This window comes from Tursiops truncatus, chromosome 15, assembly GCF_011762595.2.
Source record: "Tursiops truncatus isolate mTurTru1 chromosome 15, mTurTru1.mat.Y, whole genome shotgun sequence".
NCBI lineage: Eukaryota > Metazoa > Chordata > Mammalia > Artiodactyla > Delphinidae > Tursiops > Tursiops truncatus.
In genome coordinates this window covers 60,315,512-60,343,402 of record NC_047048.1, presented here as the reverse complement: position 1 = coordinate 60,343,402, position 27,891 = coordinate 60,315,512, and the positions used below count along the sequence as shown (strand labels likewise).

The 27,891-nt window shown below is 44.1% G+C and overlaps 1 protein-coding gene across 3 annotated transcripts in view; it reads right to left on the bottom strand.

The window, feature by feature from the left end:
* KIF3B (kinesin family member 3B) overlaps positions 1-27,669 on the bottom strand; it is a 38,469-nt gene extending 10,800 nt beyond the window's left edge. For 2 of the 3 annotated variants that reach the window (XM_033839040.2, XM_033839044.2), the window contains exons 1-6: positions 27,556-27,662; positions 26,235-26,358; positions 5,090-6,559; positions 1,803-1,904; positions 1,465-1,587; positions 1,238-1,356 (exon numbers count right to left, since the gene is read on the bottom strand). In XM_033839040.2, the coding sequence (XP_033694931.1) occupies positions 1,238-1,356; positions 1,465-1,587; positions 1,803-1,904; positions 5,090-6,493 (1,748 nt within the window). In that variant the 5' untranslated portion in view covers positions 6,494-6,559; positions 26,235-26,358; positions 27,556-27,662. Of the gene's footprint in view, positions 1-1,237; positions 1,357-1,464; positions 1,588-1,802; positions 1,905-5,089; positions 6,560-26,234; positions 26,359-27,555 lie in introns of all 3 variants that reach the window. The other variant, XM_033839042.2, reaches the window with a different exon arrangement.
* Between the last annotated feature and the right edge of the window lie 222 nt (positions 27,670-27,891).

Sequence of the window (27,891 nt, the reverse complement as noted above, 5' to 3'; positions counted from 1 at the left end):
GAGCCTTTGCAACAAATGGTGCTGGAACAACTGGACAGCCACATACAAAAGAATGCATTTGGAACCATACCTCAGACTTTACAAGAAATTAACTCAAAATGGATCGCAGACCTAAAGGTAAGACCTAAAACTGTAAGACTCTTGGATAACCTAAGAGAATTGCAAACCTAAGTCCACAATAAAACTTGTACACACATGTTCACAGCAGCATTATTCATTATAACTGAAAGGTAGGAACAACCCAAATGTCCATCAACTAATGAATGGAAAAAATGTGGAATATCCATACAATACCATATTGTTCAGCCATTAAAAAGAATGAAGTGCTAACATGCTACAACATGGACTGACCCCTGAGAGCATGTTAATTGAAAGAAACCAGTCACAAAAGACCACATATTGTATAATTCCATTTATATGAAAGGTGGAGAATAGGCAAATTTATGGAGACAGAAAGTAGACCAGTAGTTATTAGGCTGGGGTACGCGGTAATGAGGAGTGACTGATAATTGGTACAGGGTTTCTTTGGGTGGGGGCGGGGGGCACACACAGATATTCTAAAATTAGATTGTGGTGATGACTTTACAACCCTGTAAATGTATTTTTTTTTAATGACTTGTAGGGGAGTTCCCTGGTGGCTCAGTGGGTAGGATTTCGGGCTTTCAGTGCCGGGGCCCAGGTTCAATCCCTAGTCAGGAAACTGAGATACTGCGAGCCACGCGGCACGGCCGGAAAAACAAATGACTTGTATACTTTAAACAGGTGAATTGTATGGTATGTGAATTATATCTCAATAAAGCTTTTTTAAAGAAAAGCACTGTGGTCATGTATGTAGGTATATAGGAACGAGATAACATGAGGTAAGATTTGCTTTAAAATATTTTTATGAAAGATAGAAGACAAAAGATTGTTTATCGTGGAATCTGGGTGATGGGTATTTGGCTGTTCATTATACCACTCAGAAAATTCTAGTTAAGAAAAGATTCCCTTTTATCAATAGATAGAAGCCTTCTTTAAAGGCAGGAAGGTAGAGTGGAAAGGAACTTGGAGATCATCTCAGTTAACAGATGGGACCCAGAGACAGAAAATAACTTTGTTTGGAATAAACAGAAGACAGACAAGGTGGCAGGCGATGGGGCGGAGAGAAGTAGGGCCCTGTCCTCAGGGGTGTGTTTCTGACTGAACACACAGCAAACCCAGCAAGTGCTAGGGGAGCCCTGGAAGGCCCAGACCTTACTTGAGTTTCAGCTCCCGGGTGAGCTCATTCTGTGTCTGTTCCAGCTCCTGCCGCTCCTTGATGTGCTCTTCTTGGAGGTCATGGATCTCTGCCTTCACTGCCTGAAGCTTGGAGAAGAGCTGGAACCGACAGGAGAGGCAGGTGAGAGGGGCAGCCCTCTAGACAACAGAGTTCTCCCTCTGCCCCAAGCCTCAAGGCACCTCTGCCTGGCCTCGTTCCTTTCATACCTTTTTGAGCTTCTTGGTCTTGATGTCCACCTCTTGCTGCAATGAGCTGTACGTCTCTTTCAGTTCCAAGGTCTCCTCGTCGCGGCTTTCCATCTGTTGCTGGATTTCTCTTTCTCGACGTTTCTGAGTAACATCACAAAATTGATCAGTGTGCCTAGAGACAAGGTCTATACAAGAATATGGGGCTGGGGGCTCCAGATCAGGGTCTCCCGCCAGGAAGGGGCTGACACACTTCAGTTCCGTTCCCTTTGAGGAGTCTAATACAAGAGATATTCGCTCTGTCGCATTAACACAACCTCACCCCACCCCGTTCTCTCCAAAAAGGCATGAAAAGTTACCTGCTCTGCAATCTCCTGCCGTTTCTGCTCCAGGATTTTCTGCTGTTCGTTTGTATGATCTACTATATTTTTTCCTCCAACAAGCAGCTTACTCTCCATGGCCTTTGTGAGGAAAAAGTAGAATCCATCTGATGAGTGGTCTCCCTCAGAACACAGCTCCTCACAGGGAAGCCCATGAAAGCTAAAGAGCTCAGGACTGAGCCCAAGGGGATGAACTCTGGGGGAAAATATAGTGTGCTCAGCTGTACCCTTCCCATCACGGGTGGGGCTGAGGCCGCTTCACTGGGGGCTTTATCTTGGAAACACTGAAGATACAGCTTCCCCAGACATACATGAATTGCAGCTTTCTTTTTAAAAAACACTGTTTGGGTTTGTTTGTACAGAGTATTTGACCCCACTAAGAACCTATGAAGCACCTCCTATGTGCTAGGTACTGAGGATGCAGCTGTAAATACCAATCACAAAGCTGAGAGTCCACTGAGGGCCACAGACAAGCAAGCGGCCTCTTACCCTATGGAGTCGGATCCCATCAGGAGGAAAAGACCGAGTAATAAGGGGAGAGGCACACTGGAGGGAGAGAATTCTGGCTTTTGGAGGGAGTCAGGGAAAGCTTCCTGTCTCAAGGAATTAGCTAAGAAAAAAAATTTTTTTCAGAGGGTAGGGTAGGGAGTGGTGATACATGAAGTTGGCAAAGCAATCAGGGGTCAATTCAAAAACCTCCAAGCCCTGTTAAGGGAGACTAAGCTTGACCCTGAGAACCGCAGGAACCACTGACGTGTCCTTTGAGCGTTAGGGTACAAAATCACACTTGTGTTTTAGAAACAAAAGTCCCCTGCGACAGGAAGAATAACTGGAAAAGGGCAGGCTGGGTGGAAGGAGAGCAGACAGGAGGCAGTTTTAAGGGTCCAGGCCTGGGCTAGGGCAGTAGTGGTTGGGGAGAGCAAAGTGGATGGGTCCGAGAGAGGCAGCATTCAGAGGCTTACGGGAGAGGGGCAGCAGCTAGCAATGATAACCCTTCGGAGTCTGGCTAGACTGAGAAAAGGCAGGCAGGAGCGGGCTCTGGGTGGCCGCGGGCATCTCCGTGGAAATGTCCAGTAGGCAGAGGCCATCGGGCTGGGATATCAGGAGACAGCTCTGGGCTGGCTATACAGACTGCAAGCCTTCAGCATTTAGATGGTGACTGAAGCCAGGGGAAGGATTTGCACCTGAAAAGCATGGAATCCAAAAACCCCACAACCTTGCTTTTAAGAAACTTATACCCCTGCCGCCATGTTTCAGGGAGCGCTTGAAATTTTCCTCTTCTCTCAAAACAAAGGGGCTGGACTGATTACTAACCCTCCCCTCACCACACACACCCTTCCGCCTCTAAAATTCTTTTGTCCTGTGATCTTACAGCATCCAGGGATGGAGAAAGACAGATGTAATGTCATTCTCCCATAAATAAAACTTATAAGAGGTACAGTGACCTTGAGGTGATGCTGAGTCTTGCCACACTAGGCTTCTGAGAGCTGCCCAAATATCCCAGGTTGTTTAGAGGGTCTAGGTGGTTCCTGGGCTTGAATAACAGATGTGATCTTAAAAACCAGCACGGAGGGGCTTCCCTGGTGGCGCAGTGGTTGGGAGTCCGCCTGCCGATGCAGGGGACGCAGGTTTGTGCCCCAGTCCGGGAGGATCCCGCATGCCGCGGGGCAGCTGGGCCCGTGGGCCATGGCCGCTGGGCCTGCGCGTCCGGAGCCTGTGCTCCGCAGCGGGAGGGGCCACAGCAGTGAGAGGCCCGCGTACCGCAAAAAAAAAAAAAAACAGCATGGAAATCAAACATGGGTACACCCAGTTACACAAGTGCAGGAGTGAGGAGGGGTGAAGTAACATAATGGAATCCCATAGTAAGCCCCTCCCTGGAACACAGTTACCTCCTAATTGTGTTGTATGTGACTCCATTTTCACACCAGGTCTTGAAAGTCTTGGAAAGGACCCCTGCCTCTGAAGTAAAATAGGACCCAGCTCTGTGAAAGGGCTACTTTGATGCCACAGATAAAGTACAGCTTCATATGGTCGGGGAAGGGGAAGCAAGAAAGAGATCACTTGTCATTTTTAAATTAATAAACATAGATACATTTTAGAGTAGAAATTGAAGTTTGCACAAATTCCATAAGATAGAACTTCAAAGGAATTCTGGGTTGTGGTCAGGCAGCGGTCATCCTCAGATTTCCAGAGCTAGCTCTGCACTCTCTTCTGCCATTAAAGCCCTGTGGCAGCCCAGAATCCAGGCACCTGATGGAATTGTACACTGTGGACAGAAAGAACACTCAAGGACACTCACAAGGCGCGCCTCCCCGCTCTAGAATACAATTCAGCCACTGCCACACAGTGGTTGACGGCAAGGGAGCCTCTGGGCGGGGGGTGGTGACGGAACTGTTCTGTATCTTGCTTAATCAGAGACACAGCATATGAAAACCACAAGGAGATACCAGTGTATATCTACCAGATATACAAAAAGTCAAGTCTGCTAATCACAAGTGTTGGTAAGGATGAGGAACAACCAGGACTCATACCCTTCTGGTAGAAGCTTCAATTCACAGGGCCACGTTAGAAAGTGACATGTCACTGTCTAGCGAAGTTGAAGCTACACACACCCTAGGACCTGCTGGTGTCAGGCAAGAAACTCTCGCGCACACATGTTCTCCTGGAGCCAAGTACAAGGAATTCAGGGCAAAAAAAAAAAAAAAAAAAGAAAGAAACAGAAACAACCCACACTATCAGGAGAATGGAATACCACGGAATTCTCAGAACAACTATAAGGAATGAATCACAGCTCCAGGCATCAATATGGATAACTCTCATTAACATAACATTTAGCAAATAAAAGTAGAGCACAGTAGTGGGATTCCATTTATATAAAAGATAAAAAGTATGTGAAACTAAAACTATCTTTTATGTAGAGATATATATACACATTTGGGAAAACTATAAAGACAAGCAAGGAAAGAATAAACACCAAAACCAAGATAACAGTTACCTCTGAGCGGGCGGGGACACAAAGAGCTTGTAAAGCTACGGATGCTGTTCTGCTTCTCATACTGGGCCGGGGCGGGGGAGGGGGTACATGGGTGTTAGTCTTATTGCTGTCAAAGAAAAATTGTTTTTCTTCATCCAATTCAATTCAACAAATGTTCCTCGGACACTGGGTATCACAAACCCTAAAGAGACACCATCCTTCATATCATTTTTTTTGATAAAACAAGAAGGTTTGAAAGAAAAAAGACCACGCCTAAGGCAGGGTACAGTACCTTGATTTTGGCGCCCAGCATCTCGGCAGCATCCTTTTCCCGCCGCAGATCCTCCATCTTTTTCTCCTTCTCCTTCAGCAGCCTCATCTTCTCCTCTGCAACCAAGCTGTGGTCCTCTACAATGGCCCGCTTCTCGATCTCCAGTTTTTCTTGCTGTTCCCGCCAGTAATCATCCTTATCATCCCCTTCGTCCTCACCCTCTTCTCCCTCCTCCTCCTCCTCTTCCCCACCCCCACCCCCGCCACCACCTTCCCTCCGCTTCTCTCGCCTCTTCCTTCTGCCAATGGACCGTTTTTCTAGCTGGGCCTTGAGCCGAGCAATCTCTTCCTGGAATTCTCGAAGGAGGGCATCCTTAGGGTCCTCATTGACCCTTGGCTTGTTCTTAATGTTCTTGGCACGGTTGGCGTATCTCAGAGTGGTTAGAGTCTCTTCTACGTTGTACGAGGCAGGCCCCACGTTGGCCACCATCACAGTTTTAGCATTGCCACCGAGAGAATCTTGGAGGAGCCTGGTAAGCTTTGAGTCCCGATATGGAATGTGAGTGCTTTTGCCGTCCACCAGGGCAGAGATGACGTTACCCAAGGCTGAAAGGGACAGGTTGATCTTGGTAGCTTCCTTCAATCTCTCCCCTTGTGCACCGGTCTTGGCCTGCCGTTCACTGCCAGCAAGATCTACAAGGTTCAATTTCCCTACCCGGATATGGTTTTCGCCATCGAGGCCCACCTCACTGCACTCGATGGTGATGACAAAAATTGCATGCGAACGGGAACTGTGCTCGTTCATGTTGGTAGCACCGACAGAACGGTTCTGGTTCCCCACATTCATCACGTGCTCTATTTCCTTCACACTCTTGGTGACAAAGGAAGACAGGTCTTTCACGTACACTCCAGTGTCCGGCCTCTCCTTGAGCTCGAGCCTTTTGGTCTGATCCTTTGAGAGGAGATCTCGGATCTCCTCCTGGTAGATCTCTAAGTAAGAAGCCCTGACCAGGTACTGTTGATTCTGGGATCGAGAGATATGGGTGAAGATGTGATCAAAAGAGTTAGGGATGACCCCTCTTTTTTCAGGGTCACCCCGGACTCCTTCCATCGTGTAGGTTTTCCCAGTCCCAGTCTGTCCATAAGCAAAAATCGTCCCATTGAAACCCTGCAGGACGGAGTCCACCAGTGGTCGGAACGTCTCGTCGTAGAGTTCAAACTGCTTAGCGTTCCAATCGTAGACGGCATCAAAGGTGAAGGTCTTGGGCATTTCATGGGCCACTCCCTTGGGGTTCTTCACCGACACCTGCCCCAGCTTCACGTCCACATCCACCACCTTGTCGTACGAAGCAGCCTTTTCCTTGCCATTCATGGGCCGACAGCGAACCACCACCCGGACTGACTCTGAGCTTTTCAACTTTGACATGATGAGCTCTGACCGGGTCGATCTTAAGGGCTATGAATCCAAAATGAGTCTCACAATGCTAGGGTCCTATAGGAAAAACAAAACAGAGTAAGCAAGGACAGTACAGCTGTCACTGGGGGCTGCTGAAAAGCACATGACACACCCAGGTCCCCTCCATCTTGCCAACCTTCCGACAGCTGCACTTAATAACTCCACTACATTGGATATTTCCTCATGGGATCTTAACCAGCTGCAGTAGGAAAAATAAAAGCACTAGTCCACCTATAGTGTTAACTAGCTTGTCCTCCCTTCAACTGATAGTTTATCTTATACTACAGGCTGAGGCAGCTGGAAACTTTATAAAAGCCTGGGTAATCTTACGTGCTGTGGAACTACTACAGCCTCTGCACAGAGCCATTCAGAACTATCTATCTAAATTCAAAATGCATGTCCCTTTTGATCTAGCAGCTGTATTTCTAAGAATTTATCCTACAGATAGAAGGATATCTGTGTTGTGGCATCATCTGTGGTAGCAACAGATTTCAGGCAACCCCAATCCCCATCAAGAGGGGACTGATTAAATAAATTTAATATATTTAATATATACAAATCCTGGAATCCTGGGCAGTTACTAAAGAGAATGTGCTAACCTAAACGCAATCCTAAAAGAAGATATGTTGTTAAGTGAAAAACGCAGATGAGGAACAACGTGTATAGTACAATTTACATATGCATGCTACCATGTAAATATACATGTAAAAGTGGTAACAGTGGCAGCCTCAGCAGGGGAACTATGGGCCCAGACAGTGTGTATAGTACAGTTTACATATGCATGCTACAATGTAAGTATACATGTAAAAGTGGTAACAGTGGCAGCCTCAGCAGGGGAACTATGGGCCCCCGATGACACTCAGAGGTCTAGAGAGAGGAAAATGACTTTTCACAATACAATTGTTTGTACTGTTTGAATTTCCTATCTTGTACTGATAATACTTTTCCATTCTAAAATCATCAACTATGGCTTGTGCAAAATGTATTCAAATAAACAAGGATGTGGGGTAATACATTACAAAGAAAGCACTTATCCCATCAATAAATTTAATACAATTTGAATGCAAATACGAAAATAGATGTTAAGAAATTTTTAAATAAAACCAAAAACAGAACTTCATTTGGTGCTGAAAAACTCAGGCAGCAGAAGCAAGTATGATTAAATGGGTCCTTTGGGAAGGGGTACGGAGCAAGCAGATCAGAGCAAAGCGGTATGTATGAGGACCTTAAACTCCCGAAAACCTCAGTGCAAGAGTTTTTAAACAACAGGTAATTCACATGGTTCTTGACTCAAAAGGCCCTTTGGTGACAGGTCTCTCTCCTTTACCTGTTCTCCAGCCACCCAGTTCCCTGCTTACAAGGTGAGTGTTATTAGATTTTTATCCTCCTGAACTAGTTTATGCATAACAAGCAAATATGTATTAATACATACTTACCCTCTCCCTTTTTACACAAGTGTAGTATGTTATACACAGTAATATGCAGTGTCCTGCATCTTGCTTTTTTTCATTAGACAACCTATCTTGGAGTTTGTTCCCCTCAGTAAATGCAGAGCTGCCTTATTCTTTATGACAGCAGCAAACTATCCCTCTGTATGGAAGCACCATTATTTATTTAACCCCTACCCTAGCACTTAAGCTGTTTCTGATATGTTACTGTGAAAAACCTAGGACCACATCCTTTCATGTGTGGGAAAATCTATCTGTAAGGATAAATTTCTAGAAGCGCAATTGCTGGATCACAGGATATACACATTTGTAATTTTAGTAGCTACTTGAACAGTAATAACAGGATCCTTTTTAGTTGTGAGAATGACCTATTCTTTGCCAACAAAAGGTGGCAAAATGTGAAGCAGGGCTGGGCCGCTCTAGGTATATATGCTGCAAGTTAATAAATACAGAGTCAATATATTCCTCCGTTGGTCTTTCATAAAAACATTGTTCTGCTGCTAAGCGCATGGAAACATGAAAAGTTACTTTTCATACTTCTTCTAGTTGTTATATTAATAGAATAATGTTGTCTAGAATGCAGAACCAGAAGACCTCTTACCCTCTCGTCACCCATTTTCTGTAAAACCTGTAAAACAGGGGTAATTCTTCGTTTCGGATGCTTGTGAGACTAAAAGCCACTTACAAAGGTGGAAGTGCTTTGTGAACTAATATAAAGCTGGATTAAAATTAACTAATACAGTTTCATCCGAAACCCTTGTCAAAGGGTCATTCCAGAGATTACTAGTGAGCCCTAATTTTATGCATTAAAAAACAGAAAGGGGTGGGTGGGGAACGGGTCACTGGAGAGGATCAATTCTTTTACATTACATACCCGGGAAGAGGCCGAGCTGTCCAGCTTTTACCTATCAAAACACTGTGGCCCCAAGCCTGTTTAATAAAAAAAAGCCTGCGGCAGGTTTTCTTGCAGATCTTGATGTTCAGATGCTTCTGTTACAGCTGCATATATTTTTAAGCTCTCCAAAACAATAAAAACAAAGGAATGACAATGACCTACAATAATCTTAAAAATCTTTTAAAAAGAAGTAATTCCCAAAGCCTGAGTCCCCTTAATTAAATCTCCTTGATTTGGAACACAGAACACCATTTCTTTTCTGAACTCACAGAGCTCGGCTGAGCTAGTCATGTACTACTGACATATTATTTCAGGAAGATGGACTAATTTAATTTCCTGCCACCAGGGCTTAAAATCTCGCTGTGGGTCCTCCTCAAAGGAGAAGGTTTTCTTGGAAGGATGCCCTGATTCTCTTTCTTTACTTTATTACCTTCCTTCTCCTTCTTCTGGTCAGTCTAATTACAGTGATAAATCTTTAAAGGAACTCACAACATTGCCAGGAAAGAAGGAACCACAGGTCAGCAGTTCAGCATTTTTGTCCTGAATACTTTTTCTGCTAGAACTTGTCATCTCGATGTTAACAACCACTATTTGAATGGCTACTACACGAGAAAAATTGAGTCTTCCCCTAACTTCATCTCTTTTGTCCGCTGAGGAAATCAGTTGCACATTTCTCATGGCAGCCACTCTCTTCCAGAATCTTTGAGGACTTCCCTGGTGGCGCAGTGGTTAAGAATCCACCTGCCGGGGCTTCCCTGGTGGCGCAGTGGTTGGGGGTCCGCCTGCCGATGCGGGGGGCGCGGGTTCGTGCCCCGGTCCGGGAGGATCCCGCGTGCCGCGGAGCGGCTGGGCCCGTGGGCCATGGCCGCTGGGCCTGCGCGTCCGGAGCCTGTGCTCCGCAACGGGAGAGGCCGCAGTGGTGAGGGGCCCGCGTACCGCAAAAAAAAAAAAAAAAAAAAAAAAAAAAAGAATCCACCTGCCAATGCAGTGGACACAGGTTTGAGCCCTGGTCCGGGAAGCAACATGCCACGGAGCAACTAAGCCTGTGCGCCACAACTACTGAGCCCACACACCTAGAGCCCGCGAGCCACAACTACTGAGCCCACGCACCTAGAGCCCCTACTCCACAACGGGAGAGGCCACCGCAACAACAAGCCCACGCACTGCAGTGAAGAGTAGCCCCCACTTGCTGCAACTGGAGAAGGCCTGCGTGCAGCAACAAAGACCCAACACAGCCAAAAATAAATAAATAATTTTATTAAAAAAAGAAACTTACATGATTGGATTCACGCTCTCTCACCCTTGCTAGCTGTCATGGAGTCCACCTCAAATTCTAGAACCAGGTGCAGACTGGATGCTTAGTAACTACTGGCTTCCTATAGAGATTCTAGAACAGAGGTCACAGACTGATCACATTCTACCTGCCCCCTCTGCCCCAACTAGAGAAAGCCCGCATGCAGCAACAAAGATGCAATGCAGCCAAAAATAAATAAATAAATTTAAAAAAAGAGAGCGGTGTTGTTAAAAACAAAAAACAAAACCCCAGCAATTCCACGTCTATATTTGTGTATGTCCTGGTGAAAAACCTTTGCACCTGTGCACAAGGAAACACAGACAAGGGTGCTTCCTGCAGCACTGTTAAAATAATAGAAAACTGGAAACAACCATCCATTTATAGAGGAACTGAAAAATAAAATATGGTATACTCACATTACAGATAGTATACTATTCAGCAGTTCAAAGTAATAAATTAGAGCAGGGGTCAGCAAATGACAGCCCACAGGCCAAATCCAGTCCATAGCCTGTTTTAGTAAATAAAGTTTTATTGGAACACAACCATACCCCTTTGTTTACATATCATCTATGGCTGCTTTAGCTATAAAATAGCACAGCTGAGGGCTTCCCTGGTGGCGCAGTGGTTGAGAGTCCACCTGCTGATGCAGGGGACACGGGTTCGTGCCCTGGTCCGGGAAGATCCCACATGCCGTGGAGCGGCTGGGCCCGTGAGCCATGGCCGCTAAGCGTGCACGTCCGGAGCCTGTGCTCCGCAACGGGAGAGGCCACAACAGTGAGAGGCACGCGTACCGCAAAAAAAAAAAAAAAAAAAATAGCACAGCTGAGTAGCTGCAGCAGACAGTATGGCCCACAGAACATAAAATATTTACCACCTGATCTTTCACAAAAAAAGTGTGCCAACCCTGAATTAGAGTTATATATATTTACATGGATAAATAAATAGGTTGAGTGGAAAAGCAAGCTGCAGAGTGATGATTATGACTAAAAACTTAGAAAACAATATGGTGCTCATGGATTTGCATTAATGTATACGTAAGTATTCCCCCAAATGGGTAGAAGGATATACAACAATTTATGATAGTGGCTGTCCAAGTTGGGCAGGGTGAAATGTTAAGAATGGGACAAGAAATGTGAAGAATTTTTCAATTTTATCTGTAATATTTTATCATTTCTCCTAAAAAAAGAAACAGGGAATGAGACTTGAAGCAAATAAGAGAAAATGTTAATAATTATCAATTCTGTTTCCTATATTTTTCTCTGAATGTTTAAGATTTCTCAAAAAAGAAAAGAAAAAAGAAAACCAGCAATTTCACATTGAAACAGAAAAACCAGATTTTCTGCTTCTCTGGAATAATGGGAATATCTGACAGCCCAGGCCCCAAGTGGCAGCAATGGGAACTGAGTGACGGCTGCCCCTCTAATGGGCCTGGCCACCCAATCCTCCCCAGCCCACACTCCCTACTGTCTCACACCCAGCATGCTCTGCTCATTTATACTGCCTGCCTGGCTCCTGTAGGCATCCCTACCATGACCAAATTCATGTATACATGATCTAATTGAGAAAGGCCTGCCATGTTAGTCCATCTCTTTTTTTTTCTTTTCAATATTTATTTATTTATTTGGATGTGCTGGGTCTTAGTTGTGGCACGAGGGATCTTTGTTGCGGCATGCATGTGGGATCTAGTTCCCTGACCAGGGATCAAACCCGGGCCCCCTGCATTGGGAGTGTGGAGTCTTAACCACTGGACCACCAGGGAAGTCCTAGTCCATCTTTTAAAATGACATTTACCAAGGCTCTGTAATGACATGGAATATGCTTAGAATAAATGAAAAAGCAGTTTACAAAATTGAATGCATGCAATCACAATTGTATAAAAATAAGATACACATCAAAACATTAATAGTGGTCCACTTTGTGTGATGGGACTACATATAGGTGATTTCCCCTGCTCCTTCGACATTTCTATATTTTTCAAATTTTCTGTAACAAGCATGTGGTATCTTCAAATGGGAAAAAATAAAGGTCTGGCAATTCACCAGAAACATCCCTGCAAGGAGGAGCAATGTGCGGTCACACAAAGCACATACTAATGCATCTTTAATCACTGCACTCCAATGCAACGTCCTCTAAGATCTGACCGAGCAACCACCTGCCAACTGCCTGGCCTAGAGCTCAAGGACTCAGAGTGTCTGAAAGGCAGCCCAAACTACGGATCACAGGGGCCATCAGGAAAGCAGCAACACTCAGGCAAGAAGATAAAAGTGACTCCCTATTAACCAGCCCAAACCAAGTCCCTGGGCAGGTTTCTCTAGGGGAAGCAGCTGTTTCTACTCCATATCCAACTCATCACCATCAACACTACGTTCTTTCTCAACTGTTGCTAATTGTTTTGAAGTATCAGGACTCCTTGTCTGCAAACCCTGAACCAACACCAAGAGAGCAATTCCAACTCTGGGTCTTTGGTTCCCATGACGGTCAGCTATCAAAATGTGAATTACACAATTTTCAGAACAAGATTATTCATCTCCAGTTGAAAAAATAACATCACTGTCTGGAGAACTTTTAAAAGGACATGGAATGTGTGTTGAGGGACTAGTCCTATATTTGCTTCTATTTACATAAAATATATCTGAAGGGATATGCAAGAGCCAGATAACAACACTGGCTGCCTGTAGGGAAAAGAGCTGGGTGGCTGAAGGCCAAGAGTATAAGGGAGGCTTTGCAGTGTATAATCCTTTTATACCTCTTGAATCATGTAAATATATTACCTAGTCAGAAAAATCAAATTAGGAGAGAAAAAAGATGGAAAAAATCTGTAAAATTAACTACATCCAGGTGTTAAAACTCATTTTTCTCTTTTCATCTATCCACCATGAATATAATGTAATAAAATGTTTTAACTGATGAACAAAGGGTCCTAGTTGTAAAACTATTTGTCTTAACTTCATGGTAAAGCTTCATAAAAGAGCTTCTATGAGGTCTACAGCAATGGAAATCCTTAACTTCCTAATGTCAATGTAGCATGTCACATAGCCTCAGCCATAAAAGGCATTCAGAGCAAAGATGTCAAAATAACAGACTAATAAAATATATTCTGGGGACTTCCCTGGGGGTCCAGTGGTTTAGACTTCGCCTTCCAATGTACGGGGTGTGGGTTCGATCCCTGGCTGGGGAGCTAAGATCCTACATGCCTCACAGCCAAAAAGCCAAAACATAAAACAGAAGCAATACTGTAACAAATTCAATAAACACTTTAAAAATGGTCCACATCAAAAAATAAATAAAATATATTTATTTTAGTGTAATATAGTGTAATAACAGGCACTGTTTATAAACACAGGTCATCTGTTTTTTGTAAGCCAAACAGTTGTGTGAACGGTCTAAACACTTTCAAACTGTCTCTTACGGTACATATGAGAGCCACAGAATCTTAAACTGGCACATATTATTTGAGGGCATCTGAGCAGTCAATATCAAAACACTGACACGCAATACTCAAAATGTAATACTCCCTTGAAACAGCAACTCCATTTCTTGGAACTATTTTAAGGCCTTCAGTGAATAACTGAATACATGTGGAAGATGTACTTACACCTTTATGCTTATCTCAGCAGCATCTCTAACCACTTAAATACTCATTGATAAGGGATTGGTTAGATTATGACACATCTCTACAATGGGAAATTATGCAGTCATTAAGAATGGCAATATAGGGCTTCCCTGGTGGCGCAGTGGTTAAGAATCCGCCTGCCAATGCAGGGGACATGGGTTCGAGCCCTGGTTCAGGAAGATCCCACATGCCGCGGAGCAGCTAGATCCCACATGCCGCGGAGCAGCTAAGCCCCTGCGCCTAGAGCCTGTGCTCTGCAACAAAAGAAGCCACCACGATGAGAAGCCCACGCACCGCAACGACGAGTAGCCCCCGCTCACTGCAAGTAGAGAAAGCCCGCACGCAACAACGAAGACCCAACGCAGCCAAAAATAAAATAAATGAAATAAATAAACTTATTAAAAAAAAAAGAATGGCAATATACTTCTAAGTATTTACACATGGGAAGATGTTCATGACATTTTGTTGAGTGAAAAAAAGCGGCTACCAGGGACTTCTCTGGTGGTGCAGTGGTTAAGAATCTGCCTGCCAATGCAGGGTTCAATCCCTGGTCTGGGAAGATCCCACATGCCGCGAAGCAACTAAGCCCATGTGCCACAACTACTGAGCCTGCGCTCTAGAGCCTTCGAGCCACAACTACTGAGCCCGCATGACCCAACTACTGAAGCCTGCCTGCCCAGAGCCTGTGCTTTGCAACAAGAGAAGCCACTGCAATGAGAAGCCTGCACACCACAACAAAGAGTAGCCCCTGCTCGCTGCAACTAGAGAAAGCCCTCGCGCGGCAAGGAAGACCCAACGCAGCCAAAAATAAATAAAATAAAATAAAATAAATTTATATTAAAAAAGCAGGCTACCAAACAGAAGACTTACTATGATGTGATTTATGTTTACATGTGTACATGCACAAGTGCAGAGAAAGTTGTGAATGAGACAGTGTAAAGTCATGATTCAAAGCATGAACTTTAGTATTCAACGCGTCAGCATTTGAATTTCTGCTCTGCCACTTAGCTATAAAATCTTGAGAAAGTTACATTAAGTCATAGTTTCTTCTACAAAATGGGATTAATAACAACACCTACCATAAAGAACTGTTCTAAGGATTATTAAGTAAGCTAATAAATGTTAAATGGTTAGCCTAGTGCAAGATGTTTAATAAACACTCAAGAAAGGCAAACAATATTGATCTCTGGGGGGTGAGCTTGCAAGTGATTGTTTTTGCTTTCTTTGGCCTTCTTCGCAGGTGCATGTATTTTGTTTCTTACAATCAAGCAGGGGGATGGCAATAAAGCTATTTTTTCTTTGGGGAAAAAAGTCTAGTAACTTGGTTTCAGCTTACACATCTTAGGAAGACAGGCTACTTATCTGGAAAGAAACCTAGAAAGGTCACGGATAAGAAACATGAACAACTAAACGCCTGCTCTGAATTCAAATTGGCGCCAAGCACTCCCTGTCACTTGATGACCCCAACAGGCTAACAAAGAAAGCATTTAACTGATAAGGGGGAAAAAGAGGCAAAGAAATCCTATTTTGTGAAACATTCATAACATACATTCATAAAAAATATATTCAGGGATCCCTGGTGGCTCAGTGGTTAAGAATCTGCCTGCCAATGCAGGGGACACAGGTTCGAGCCCTGATCCAGGAAGATCCCACATGCTGCGGAGCAACTAAGCCCGTGCGCCACAGCTACTGAGCCTGCACTCCAGAGCTTGAGCCACAACTACTGAGCCCAAGAGCCACAACTACTGAGCCCAGGTGCCACAACTACTGAAGCCCACGCACCTAGAGCCGGAGCTCTGCAACAAGAGAAGCCACCACAATGAGAAGCCAGCGCATCGCAAGGGAGAGTAGCCCCCACTCGCCGCAACTAGGAAAAGCCCATGCGCCGCAATGAAGACCAAACCCAGCCAAAAATAAATTTAAAAAATAAATAAATTTATTTAAAAAAATATATATATATATTCAAGTCTAGAGGACGCTAATTCAGAATCAATGTGGGTCTGGGGCTTTGCTGTATTCAATAGTCACAGCTCATAGTACATTAGGAACTTAATGTATATTCCTCTTCTAATCCTCAAAATCACCTTATGAGGAATAGTATTAGCCTTATTTTAAAAATAAGGATGGGAGGCTCAGAGAAATTAACTGGCTCAAGGTCACACAGCAATTAAATGGAACAGTCAGAATTCAAAACCAGGTTTGTCTTATTAAAAGATCCTAATTTAAACTTATTTTAAACACACAAACACACGCACATGCGTATACACATGTGTATTAATATATGAATAGATTAAAACAATTCAAGTTGTACATACAGTGAACAGGTAAATCTTCCCCCTACCCCTGGGGAGATACTCGAAGCATATGCAAGCATTAACGTATCTATATTGCTTCCCTACCTTGTTTTTTGTTTTTAAACTCAAGTTTAAGTATAGTATCACCATTCTCTATCTTACTTTGTAGATCTTGGGGCCCCCCCCACCCCCATCCCCACCTTTTAAGTAGCTGCCTAAATGCCATGGTATGGTTCTCCTATAATGTATTTGATTAGCCCCCTGCTGAGGGAACCTCTGATAGTTTCTGGTCTTTGCTAGTGCAAACAATGCTGCAGTGAATATCCTAAACATATACCTTTAGCTACACACGAGGGTCCTTCGTAGGAGTTATTCCTGGATGTGTAAACACTACACATGTTCCTTTTTGACAGAGGGCACCATCCTACCCACTTCCCAGGCTGTACCATTTATCCTCCCACCAACAGTGCACCGACTGCCCACACAACCCCAATGTCCGGGGCTCATGCTCTGAACCACCACGAAGCTATGAAGCTGGAAGAACCTGCCTGTCAGGAACTTCTCATTCCATGTACTGATCCAGGAAAGAAATGAAACTGTTTCTCTGCTAAACATTTACACTCTGATGTCAGAGACTTAATCAACCAAATACAACATTTGGCCCTTGAGTAGGGCCCTTTTTTGGATCTTGATTCAAACACACCGATTGTTAAAAATGTATGAGACCATCAAGGAAATTTGAACATTAAGGAATGTTAAGGAATTATTGTTACATTTTTAGGTGTGGAAATGGTATTTTTTAAAGAAGGTTCTTACTCTTAGAGACACACACAAAAGCATTTTCGTATAAAGTTTTTTTTTTAACATCTTTATTGGAGTATAATTGCTTTACATTGTTGTATTAGTTTCTGCTATATAACAAAGTGAATCAGCTGTATGTATACATATATCCCCATATCCCCTCCCTCTTGCATCTCCCTCCCACCCTCTCTGTCCCACCCCTCTAGGTGGTCATGAAGCACCGAGCTGATCTCCCTGTGCTATGCGGCTGCTTCCCACTAGCATATAAAGCTATATGCTGACTGGGACCAAAATAATCAGAGGTGAGGTGGGGTGGGATGAGTAAGAGGTTATAAGTGAGACAGAACGGCCATGTGCTGCTAACTGCTGGAGCTGGGTAATGGGTCCATGGTTCATTACACTATTCCATTTTTATGTATGCTTGAAAGTTTCCAAGATGGGGGGGAAAAAAAAAAAGATTGCCCTCTGACCAATGCCTTTTAACTTTTAAGAAAATTTTAATTGTGGTTAAAAAAACCCCACATAATATAAAATGTACCCTCTTAACTATTTTTAAGTGTACAGTTCAGTAATGACAACGATATTCACATTGTTGTGTGACAGATCTCTAGAACTTTTTCATCTTGCTAAACTGAAACTCCATACCTATCAAATGGCAACTTCCCATTTCCCTGTCTCCCCAACCCCTGGAAACCACCATTCTACCTCAGGGTTCATCCATGTTGTGTAGCATGTGACAAGATCTCTTTTTTTTATAAGGCTAAATAACAACCTATTGTGTGTATATACCACATTATCTTTATCCATTGATCTGTCCACAGACATCTGGGCTACTAGCACCTCTCATCTATCGTGAGATCACAGGTGTATTCAATGACTTGTCCTTTTAATCAGACTGCCCTGCAGCTGGGTAGAGAGCCACAGCAAATTCTACATTTAAAAGAGGGAGGTGGCCTGGAATAACAAAAAAGAGATTCAGACACACCTGGGAATGAAACCCAGCCCAACCATTCCCAGCTCTGGGAGTCCAGGCAAGTTCCTTCAACCAGCTAAGCCTATATCCTCCTCTGCAAAATGGGACTACCACAAATGCCCTGCTCCTTGGGGCTGTGTGAGGATTAGAGGAGGACAAGCATGACAAGGCCTGGCCCACAAGAGGTGCTTCTGCCCTGACCCAATTTACAGGAGAAAAAAACCTGAGACTTGGAGAGAGAAGCAACATGGCAGACTGAGTTAATCAGCAGCAAAGTAAGCAGAAACCAGGGCTACCGGGCTCCAAAGTTCATGGCGTTTTTCCACACCAGCGTGTCCTAAATGTCAGTCATCTGATTGTCTCTTCACAATTTCTGCCATATCCACACACCACCTGTACCATTATTTAGTTAAGATTTTGCTTTAAATCTACTTTAACACTTTTTTTTTTAAATTTATTTTTTTGGCCATGCTGCACGGCTTGCAGGATCTCAGTTCCCTGACCAGGGACTGAAGCCAGGCCACAACAGTGAAAGCCCAGAATCCTAACAACTAGGCCACCAGGGAACTCCCAAATTTCTTTTTAACAGAAACTTCGTATGACTACCATGAATGGAAAACCAGTATCACTTGTTGTAAATAGAAGGTAACTGAAAATGAAGACAAACAACCATGTTACTAAATTCGAACTAGATACTGTAGCTTACCTAGGGCCAGAGGCCTGATCTCTCTTGGTTAGAAAGCCAGTAGAAGGGTGAGATAGGGAGGGTGGGAGGAAGGCTCAAGAGGGAGTGGATATGGGGAAATATGTATGCATATGGCTGATTCACTTTGTTGTCTAACAGAAACTAACACAGTATTGCGAAGCAATTATACTCCAATAAAGATGTATTAAAAAAAAAAGAAACTAAGAAAGCCAGTTTAGCACGTGTTAAGAAAGACTGGAACCAAACAAATACTCTCCTTGACATAGTCAAAAGAACCAAAAGAGTTTCAAAGGGAATAACTCTCACCGTGTCGTTCAACATAATTTAGGATGTTGTGTCTGAGTGTCAACTAAAATCTTCTGTTCCACCTGGTTTAGCTCCGGAATCTAAGGCCATCCATGTCCCCAAATCAGAGTCCCGTTATCAAGATCCCTGGTGATTGGTGTGTACATGAATGTTGGAGAAGCTGCCCACATATGCTACCTTTATCGTAAACAGTTCCCAAAGTTGATCAAGCAGAATGTCCCATAAATCACAGAATTTGTTTCAGTAATGTAACGAGTTAAATACATTAAAAAAAATCCCCTGCCTAAAGTCCACCAGAACTGTCATGGTTCACTGTCCAATTCCATAATGACATGCTCTCACAGCTCATTCAGTGCACAAAACTGATCATGTACATACAATATTCCTGATTAATGTCACCAGCCAACAGTCTGTTCATAGAATGAAGGGTTTAAATGTTAAAGGCTCAGGTTCTGGGTCCTACTCATAGGGAATTCTGTATCAAAAAGAAAAACAGATTAAGAAGCAGCAGCAAAGAAGGCGACAAGAACTATGAAAAGATACCTTATGGCTTGTGAATTATACCTCAATAAAGCTTTTTTTTTTTTTGAAGATATTTTTAGGGTCCTAATCAAATTTTAAGAAGGAAAATGTACAGTTCTCCTTTTCAACTTTTTAAAGTTCTAACTTTCCGCAAACTAATTTATTTAGAATTGTTCTCTTATGAGGCTGAGAGGGAAGCAAAGATATTCACTACAGCACTATATGTGATTATAAAAAGCCAGAAACAACGTCAATGCCCAATGCTAGGGAAAGTTTACTAGCTCATAATTACTAAACATGGGAAAATGGTTATGAAATGTTACGTGAACATTTCCAAATGCAAAATGGGAGATACACTTTGAGAACAACTACCTAAAAAGATAGCTGTGCAAGTGGACAAACAAGTAAGCTGAAACTGAGTCAGGATACCCTTTGCACAGGTAATCCCTCTCCACCAAACTGCACTAATGTCTGCCTTTTCAACTGTATTTAGACACTACCTTGTTAAAAACATTATTTAAGGAGGCTGCCTTTATAATTAAAATTTTTTAACAATGAAAGGATCTAGTTTAAAGAAATCATCAGAAATGTAGACAAAAGTTTATGCAAAGAAAAAAAAAAGTTTATGCAAAGATAATCTTCAAGATGTTCTCTGTAGCATTATTCATAGCATTTAAGTATTGAAACCTGCCTAAATGACAATGACTGGGCAAACAGGTAAGAACTGCACATTCATGAGATAAAATACATTTAGGAATATATTTTCCTTTGGACAGTAAGATGTTTTAACAGTAGTTATTTCTGAGTGAATCTTATTTAATCTTTTCAGGGTTTTCCTCAATGGAAATTATTTTTATAATTTTAAAAAAATTCTATTAAAAAATGATGGCAATTGAAGAAGTAAGGAGGGAAAAATACTATATATTTCTTAGGCTAGAATCTGACCTGCTATTGCAGACCGTGCAAAACCAGTAACTATTTCCACCAAGAACTATCTTCTTGCTGTTATCTTAAGTAACTTGAGCTGACATTTTGTCTTACCTGGATGGAATCTTTTATGATTTACTAGCTAGATTTCTTTGCTTAGGTTACTGAAATGTGTTATAAAGTAATGGTTACTGCAGTCCCCTAAGCTGCTGGAGACAGTACTATGAGCTTTAGTTTCCGTGTAATTTATGTCACACACAAAAGCCCCAAAGCAAGCCCTTCCTGAAACCACTGCTGAAAGGGATGTTAAGGACCCAAGAGTGGGTAACAGCATGTCCAGTCTCAGCTCCCAGTAGTCTATTACAATCTCTATTTCACTTGGACTCACTTCCATTTATACACTATGTTCAAATATGACAAAATGCAACTGCTGCAAATATCTTGCCAAAAACTTAAAAATAAAACCACACCCACCACAATTATCACTTGTGCTCTCTAATGCAAACTATGATTTAAATAAATCAGCATACTAAAAAGATAGATCTGCCTGTGTGTGAAGAGCTCAGTGTCTGCTATCAGTGTGACAAAGCGAGGAGACACAACGTGTCACCAAGATTAACTGAAGCCTTAAACAAGAACATCCCAAGCTGCAATGCAGATGTGTGATGCTGATAAGATGAGCTGATTGCAATGATCTCTGACTGCCAAGAAACAGCTCTAAAAGCCCCACCCTGGAAGGCTGGGAGAAAGCCCTGCATGAAGTAACCAAGGAAGAGGAAAATATTACCCAACTCAAAGCTGTCTTTCAGGCAGCGCTGCAAGAGCCTTGGAAGATTATCCCACGTCCTTATTTTGCCTATACAGACACTGAGGGCCAGAGAGGCTGAGTTACTTGCCTTGGGTCACATAGCAAGTGGCAGAATTGCTATTAAAATTCATGTCTCCACCCAGATCCCACTGCTTTTCCACACCAGAATTTCCTGTGGTGGCACAGGCCTTGACCAAGAAATCTTTCTAAGACTGCAGAGCTAAGGGATGTTGAAGGGAAAATAATGAGCCCACATGGCAGACAGGGAAAACTGAGGCTTGACAAAATTGAATCTTTTACAGATTAAAAAATGGGTAAAAATATTCTTTGGTGACAGAAGATAGGGTAGTGGTCACCCTTCTGGAAGGAGGTAAGGAAGGCTTCTGGAGTGCTGGTAATGTTCTATATCTTGATCTGGGTGGTGGTATCATGGGTGAGTTCATTTTATGAAAATTCAACAAACTATACAGTTACAATCATCTAATTTTTCTGCCTGTATCTTATCCTTCAATAAAAACATTAAGAAAAGAAAAAAAAAACGGAATCTTTTGCAATTAGTCAGCAGTGGCATAGGGCTTTAGCCACCCTCTCCTCACGGGTGCAGATGTTATCACCAGAATCAAGAAACAGTTCAGGGCCGAATGACTCAGAATACAAGCTCTCAGTTCCTACCTGCTTCATGTTTCAGCCCTGAGTTAGAGCTAAGAAGGATGAGAGGTAGCCTATCTCACAAATCAGATTATCTATTTGTTGCCTATCAGTGAAGTAACTGACACCCATGGTTATGTTAAAATACCTCAAGGGTTTTTCCCCTGATTTCTTCAAACATTCTATGAAGTCAGTTTTCTTCATCAGCCTTTAAAGTTAATTTACCCAGATACAGAAGAGAAAGAAAGGCTTTTGACAAGATGTCAGGGATGTACTGCCCACCTGAAAAACAGATGAACAAGTGAGTGGTAGGAAAAGCAATGGACTTGGAATCAGACCTGGGTAAGTTATTTGACTTTTCTGTGCCTCTACTTTCCTCTTCCGGAAAATGGGATTCATAACAGTCCTCATGTTACAGCGTTGCTGTGAGGACTAAATGAGACGACATGTGTAAAGTGCTGAAAACAGCGCCTGGCTCAATAAATGTTAGCTATTTCTATTACAGGTAGACCTCGGAGATACTGCAGGTTTGGTGCCAGACCACCATAATAAAGCAAATCTTGCAATAAAGCAGGTCACACAAATTTTTTGGTTTCCCAGCGCATATATAAGTAATGTTTACACTATACTGTAGTCTACTGAGTGTGCAAGAGTATTATGTCTAAAGAAACAATGTACATTAATTAATGTACACTAATTAAAAAATACTTTATTGCTAAAAAATGCATCATCTGACAACGCAGAGTTGCCATAAACCTTCAAATTGTAAAAAAAATGCAGTACTTGTGAACCACAGTAAAAAAAAGGTAAGCCTGTACTTTTATTATCACTATCTTTGGCAAGTCCTAGTTTTGCTACTTATTAACAAAGGAGTACATCTCAAGCTTTAATGTACTCAGGAAACACCCGGGGGTCTTGGTAAAATGCAGACTGGCTTATTATATTTAGACTTAGACTCTGCATTTCTAACAAGCTCTCAGGGCACATGGGTGCCTCAGTCATGCAGAACACACTTTGAGTGGCAAGGATCTACCGAACCCAGCAGCTATCGGGTGCTTCATATTACTGACCAAAATGAATGACCCCTCAGTAGCTCAATGCTTCATCTGTAAACTGGGGATAATACATATGCCATGTGATCTCAACTGACTGAACATTAGTACACAAGAATGCACAGGAAAGAGCATTCTAAACTGCAAACAAAGCTACACAAGCAGAGGTGGTAGGATTATCAGTCTTGTTATTCGCAATGTTGAATTTACAACATTGTGAAACCTAAATTTACAGGGGCAATTATTAGCATACGTTAAAAGAAGGCTCGAATTCCCTTGCTAGAATTCTAGCAAGAACACAACAGCTTCTCCAGGGATTCCCAAATCAAAAGCTCTGAAACTTTAGAAATGTCATTCGATGGCCAAGAAAGAACCACTTTGGCAGGGAGAGTGTGGCCATTTGAGGCACTAAGCTTCAAGAGTGATTGCATTCTCTCTCGCAGAGACGGCCAGCCTCCTCCCAGCTTTCATCAGCCAAGATCTCAAGTCAGGACAGCAATGCCAACAGCATGAGACAGATGGGCACTGCCCTGGCAGAGCCCACACCTGCCACTCCACTAGCTGGCAAAGAGCCAGACTTCGAGAAAAGCAGGGCTTCCGGATGTCCAAGGTGGAGGCTTCAAAAAGATGTACCTGGCTATCTTCCTGCAGTATAAGCAGGGATCTCCTCCCCAGAGGCTGTAAGTATGATGTTTACACCTGTGCCTCTCCTCCAAGGGTTCACAGGGAACCAGAGCTAATTCTTCCACACAGGGCACCTTACCAAAAAGTTCTCTCATCATTTTAGAGGCAGGTGGCACCGTCAGCATCTACCTAATTGATCAGGCCAAACCCCAGAGACGCCTCTGATTCCTCTAGCCCTTCCCCTCAACCACCATCCTGCTGGCTTCACCTCCATGACACATCCCCAATCCATCCTCTTGTACCATCTCCACCGTCACCACCCTAGAAAGCCGCCATCACCTCTCACCTGGCCTCCTAACTACCCTCCTGCCTGCCATTCTTACACCCCTTAAAATTCACTGGCCACAGGGGCCAAAGTGATGTTTTTAAAAAACAAAAAACAGATCACATCACTCCCCTTCTTAAAGCCTTCAAAGCCTTCCCATTGCTTTTGGAATAAAGTCCCACCTCCTCACTCTAGTTCACAGGCCCTAGATGACTTGAGGCCTCACCCCCAGCCCAGCCCCCACTTGGCCATCTCACCATTCTCCCCTCCCCGCACCCCAACCCACCTACTCCAGCTGCTCTGAGCCTTCTTTCAGTTCCCAGAACTTGCTAAGCTTATTCCCACCTGAGAGCCTTTACTTTTGCTGTTCCTTCTGCCATATTCTCAAATGTTTGGCCCCTTTCTGGCAGCAAGTCTCAGCAAAAATGTCACCCCCTCAGAGTGGCCTTCTCAGACCACCCAATTAATTGGCAGCATCCCCATGGGGAAGTCACTCTCCATCACATCACTGTTTTATTGTTTGCACAGTACTTATTTCCATCCAAGTGACCTTGTTCATTTATTGGTCTATTTTTCCGCCGCTGCCACTAGAATGGAAGCTGCACGAGAGCAAGGACCTCACCTACCTCTCTACCATCACATCCCTAGGCTAGAACTGGGCCTGACACATACCAGGTGTTCAGCAAATGCTGAATGAATGAAACTGAGGCAGTAGAGGTAAAAGCACTGAACTTGGAGTCAGAACGCCTGGAGGTCAGTGTGAAATGGGCCACCTACCAGCAGCCTGGCCTCTCTTACCTCAGGTCTCTTGACTGTAAAATGGGAATCTCAATCTGCGCCTTCCCTTCCTTGCAGGGTTACCGATAGACTAAGTGAGTGAAGACACGTTTAAGCATCTTTTTTTTTTTGCGTTACGTGGGCCTCTCACTGTTGTGGCCTCTCCCGTTGCGGAGCACAGGCTCCGGGCGCGCAGGCTCGGCGGCCATGGCTCACAGGCCCAGCCGCTCCGCGGCATGTGGGATCTTCCCGGACCGGGGCACGAACCCGCGTCCCCTGCATTGGCAGGCGGACTCTCAACCACTGCGCCACCAGGGAAGCCCTTAAGCATTTTTGTAAACCATTAAGACACCATAAAGAGAGCACTGTATTATTAGCCAGCATAAGAGAATGCTCTTTCTTAGGGACCCATAAATCAGTGGATGAAAGGACTTAGAGAGCAAGCCAAGGCTTCTAGCCCAGGCACCCAACAGAAGCATGAGGACACAAGAGATGCTTTACTCTGAGGAGGGCAAACACAAGATATGGATTCATTTAAAGACATCAAATTCATTTCAAATGCTAGTAATAGGGCTTCCCTGGTGGTGCGGTGGTTGGGAGTCCGCCTGCCGAGGCAGGGGACATGGGTTCGTGTCCAGGTCCGGGAAGATCCCACATGCCGCAGAGCGGCTGGGCCCGTGAGTCATGGCCGCTCGGCCTGCGCGTCCGGAGCCTGTGCCCCGCAATGGGAGAGGCCACAGCAGTGAGAGGTCCGCGTACCGCAAAAAAAAAAAAAAAAAAAAGCTAGTAATATGCAAATTAAGCTCTGAGGTCCTTGAAGAATGTGGAGTTGGGGCTGATCTCCACATGCCCCACTGTGCTTGGCATAAAGGGACTTAGTAAACATTTACTGAACTATGGGTCGGACTACCAAACCTGGTATCCTATCATCGGCTTTCATTTTTCTTTGCAACCCATTCTGGCATGGGATTACAGGTTCCTGGGGCAACTCTGTAATACTGACATTTATGACATTTATATAATACTATGACAGCTACTGTTTCATGCATGCAATGACCCTGTGAGGTTGACAGACCTGGTATCATCAGCACATGCTTTAATTTATTCATTCACCAATCATAAATAGAATATAAAGTATAATACAGGTGCTATGTTAAGCCCAAATAACAATAATGTTTACCAAACATGCCAGGCACTTTACATGTATTCGGTGCAAATAAATCCTCATAACAGCTATATATAGTGGATACTATTATTATCTCCCTTTTACAAATGATGAAACTATAGCACAAAGAGGTGAAGTAAAATTACTCAGTGGCATGCAGCTTGGAAGTGGCAGAGTCAAGATTTGAACCCAGGCAGCCTGATTCCATGCTTTTAAACCACCAGCATGCAATCAGAATTGTACAATAGCACCAAAAGGGCCTACCAGCCAGCCTACTCCTCTCACTTTAAAGAGGAGGGGGCATGGGGACAGAAAAGCCCCTTGTAAACATTCCAACTTTGTTTTGACGTCCCCACTTTGGATGGTATCTATTTAAATGAAGCTTTATGTAAGATCTTGTTTCCTTGCCAGTGGAAGAAAAGCCTCTAGCCAAAGCAGTCAGAAGGAACAAAAGAAGACCCTTGTGGCTTTGTAACAGCTACTGCTGAGAAATCAGAGATATCAGGGTACAGGGAAGAAAATACAGGATTTACCTGGAAATGTGTCCAGCTCCATCACTTAATAGGTATAAAATTCTTAGGCAAGTCATTCACTTTTCTTAGCCTCAGTTTCCTCATCTTCGAAATGGGGATGACATCACCACCTACCTGGCAAAGTCTATGTGAAGATTAAATGAGATAATATACCTGAAAAGTGCTCCTTAATCATATACAGTTGACCCTCAGTATTTGTAGGGGATTCCAGGAGCCCCCTTGGATACCAAAATCCACGGATGCTCAAGTCCATTATACATAAAGGTGAAGTACATACCTTCCTTGAAAAAAAAATCCACATCCACACAGTTCAAACCTGTGTTGTTCAAGGGCCAACCAGACTTGTAAATAGCTATTACTGTTTCAAGCACTTCTCAAAAGACATAAAGATAACTCTTTGTCTTCTGGAAGGGTCAACAAGGCCTAAGTAGAAAATAAAACCATAACCTCAAACAACTACAAGGACTTGACCCCAGGGTTTCCCCCACCAGGACTACTTTGCAGAAGTCCACACCACCTCCCTTTCTCTGGGCAGAATGGAGAAGTAAAACTGAGGGTGGGGGGGATGTCAACAGGGGGAGGAATATCCAATGAGCTGGTGAACTACACACCTAAATCCTACCTGTCTCAAAGTCAACTCCTCCAGGAAGCCTTACCCAAACCACCCTTCATGCCTCATAATAGCTTGCTGAGCACTTACTATGTGCCAAGCTACTTGACATACCCATCTTACTGGATTCCCACACTGGTTCATTAACGCATTTTACAGATAAAGAAAAGAAGGCTCAAGGAGATTAACTTGCCCAAGGCCACACAGTTACTAAGTGTAGATGCAAAGTCTCAAATTCAGACACTCGGACTTAAAGTTGGACTCTCGGTCCTTCTCCTCCCCATTTAGGGCACTTTCAACATACACCTCTCATAATCTTAACCACTCTGAGCAGCAAGTGATAGGACCCCATTGTGCAAAAAGGTCAACTGAGGCCAAGAGGGGAAGGGACTTGTCCAAGGTCACACAGCGAGCCAGGGGCAGCGTCGAGGTTTGGACCCCAAGCTTTCGCTTCCCCGTCTCCCTCCCGAGCTGGGTCCCAGACTCCGACCCCTCGCGGCCGGGTCTGGGGGTCGGGCCGCACCCCTGCCCGGGGGAGGAGGGGCGAGGTCGCCCGGACTGCCTGAAGATGCCCAGGAGGCAGGGCAGAAGATGCTCCCGCTCCCGGAGCAGCAAAGCCAGTCGGTGGTGCTGCCCCGGGCCTTCGGGAAGATCCCAGGCGGCGGAAGGATCGGCCCTGCCCGGCGGTCGTTCGCATCGTCGCCGACTCACCTGCAGCCCGAGCCGAACGCGGGCGGCGGCGGCGGCAGCGGCGGCAGGAGCGGCTGCGAACCGTGGGCTCAGCCATTCCCCGCTGCCCCGGATGGGGAGAGACCGAGGCCGCTCACTTCCTTAGCAACCCGGCTCGGCGACCTACTTCCTTAGCAACCGGTGTCAATTTCAATAACTTTATTGGGACACGAGCGGCGGACCTGGAGAGCCGGGCGAGCCAGGCGGAGAAGGGCCGGGCCAGGTATTGGCGCTTAGTAGGTATCCAGCAGCCTTCGGTCCTTTCACCCATCTAAGGGGGTATGAGACGAGCGCGACATGGCCTGACAACCACCTGCT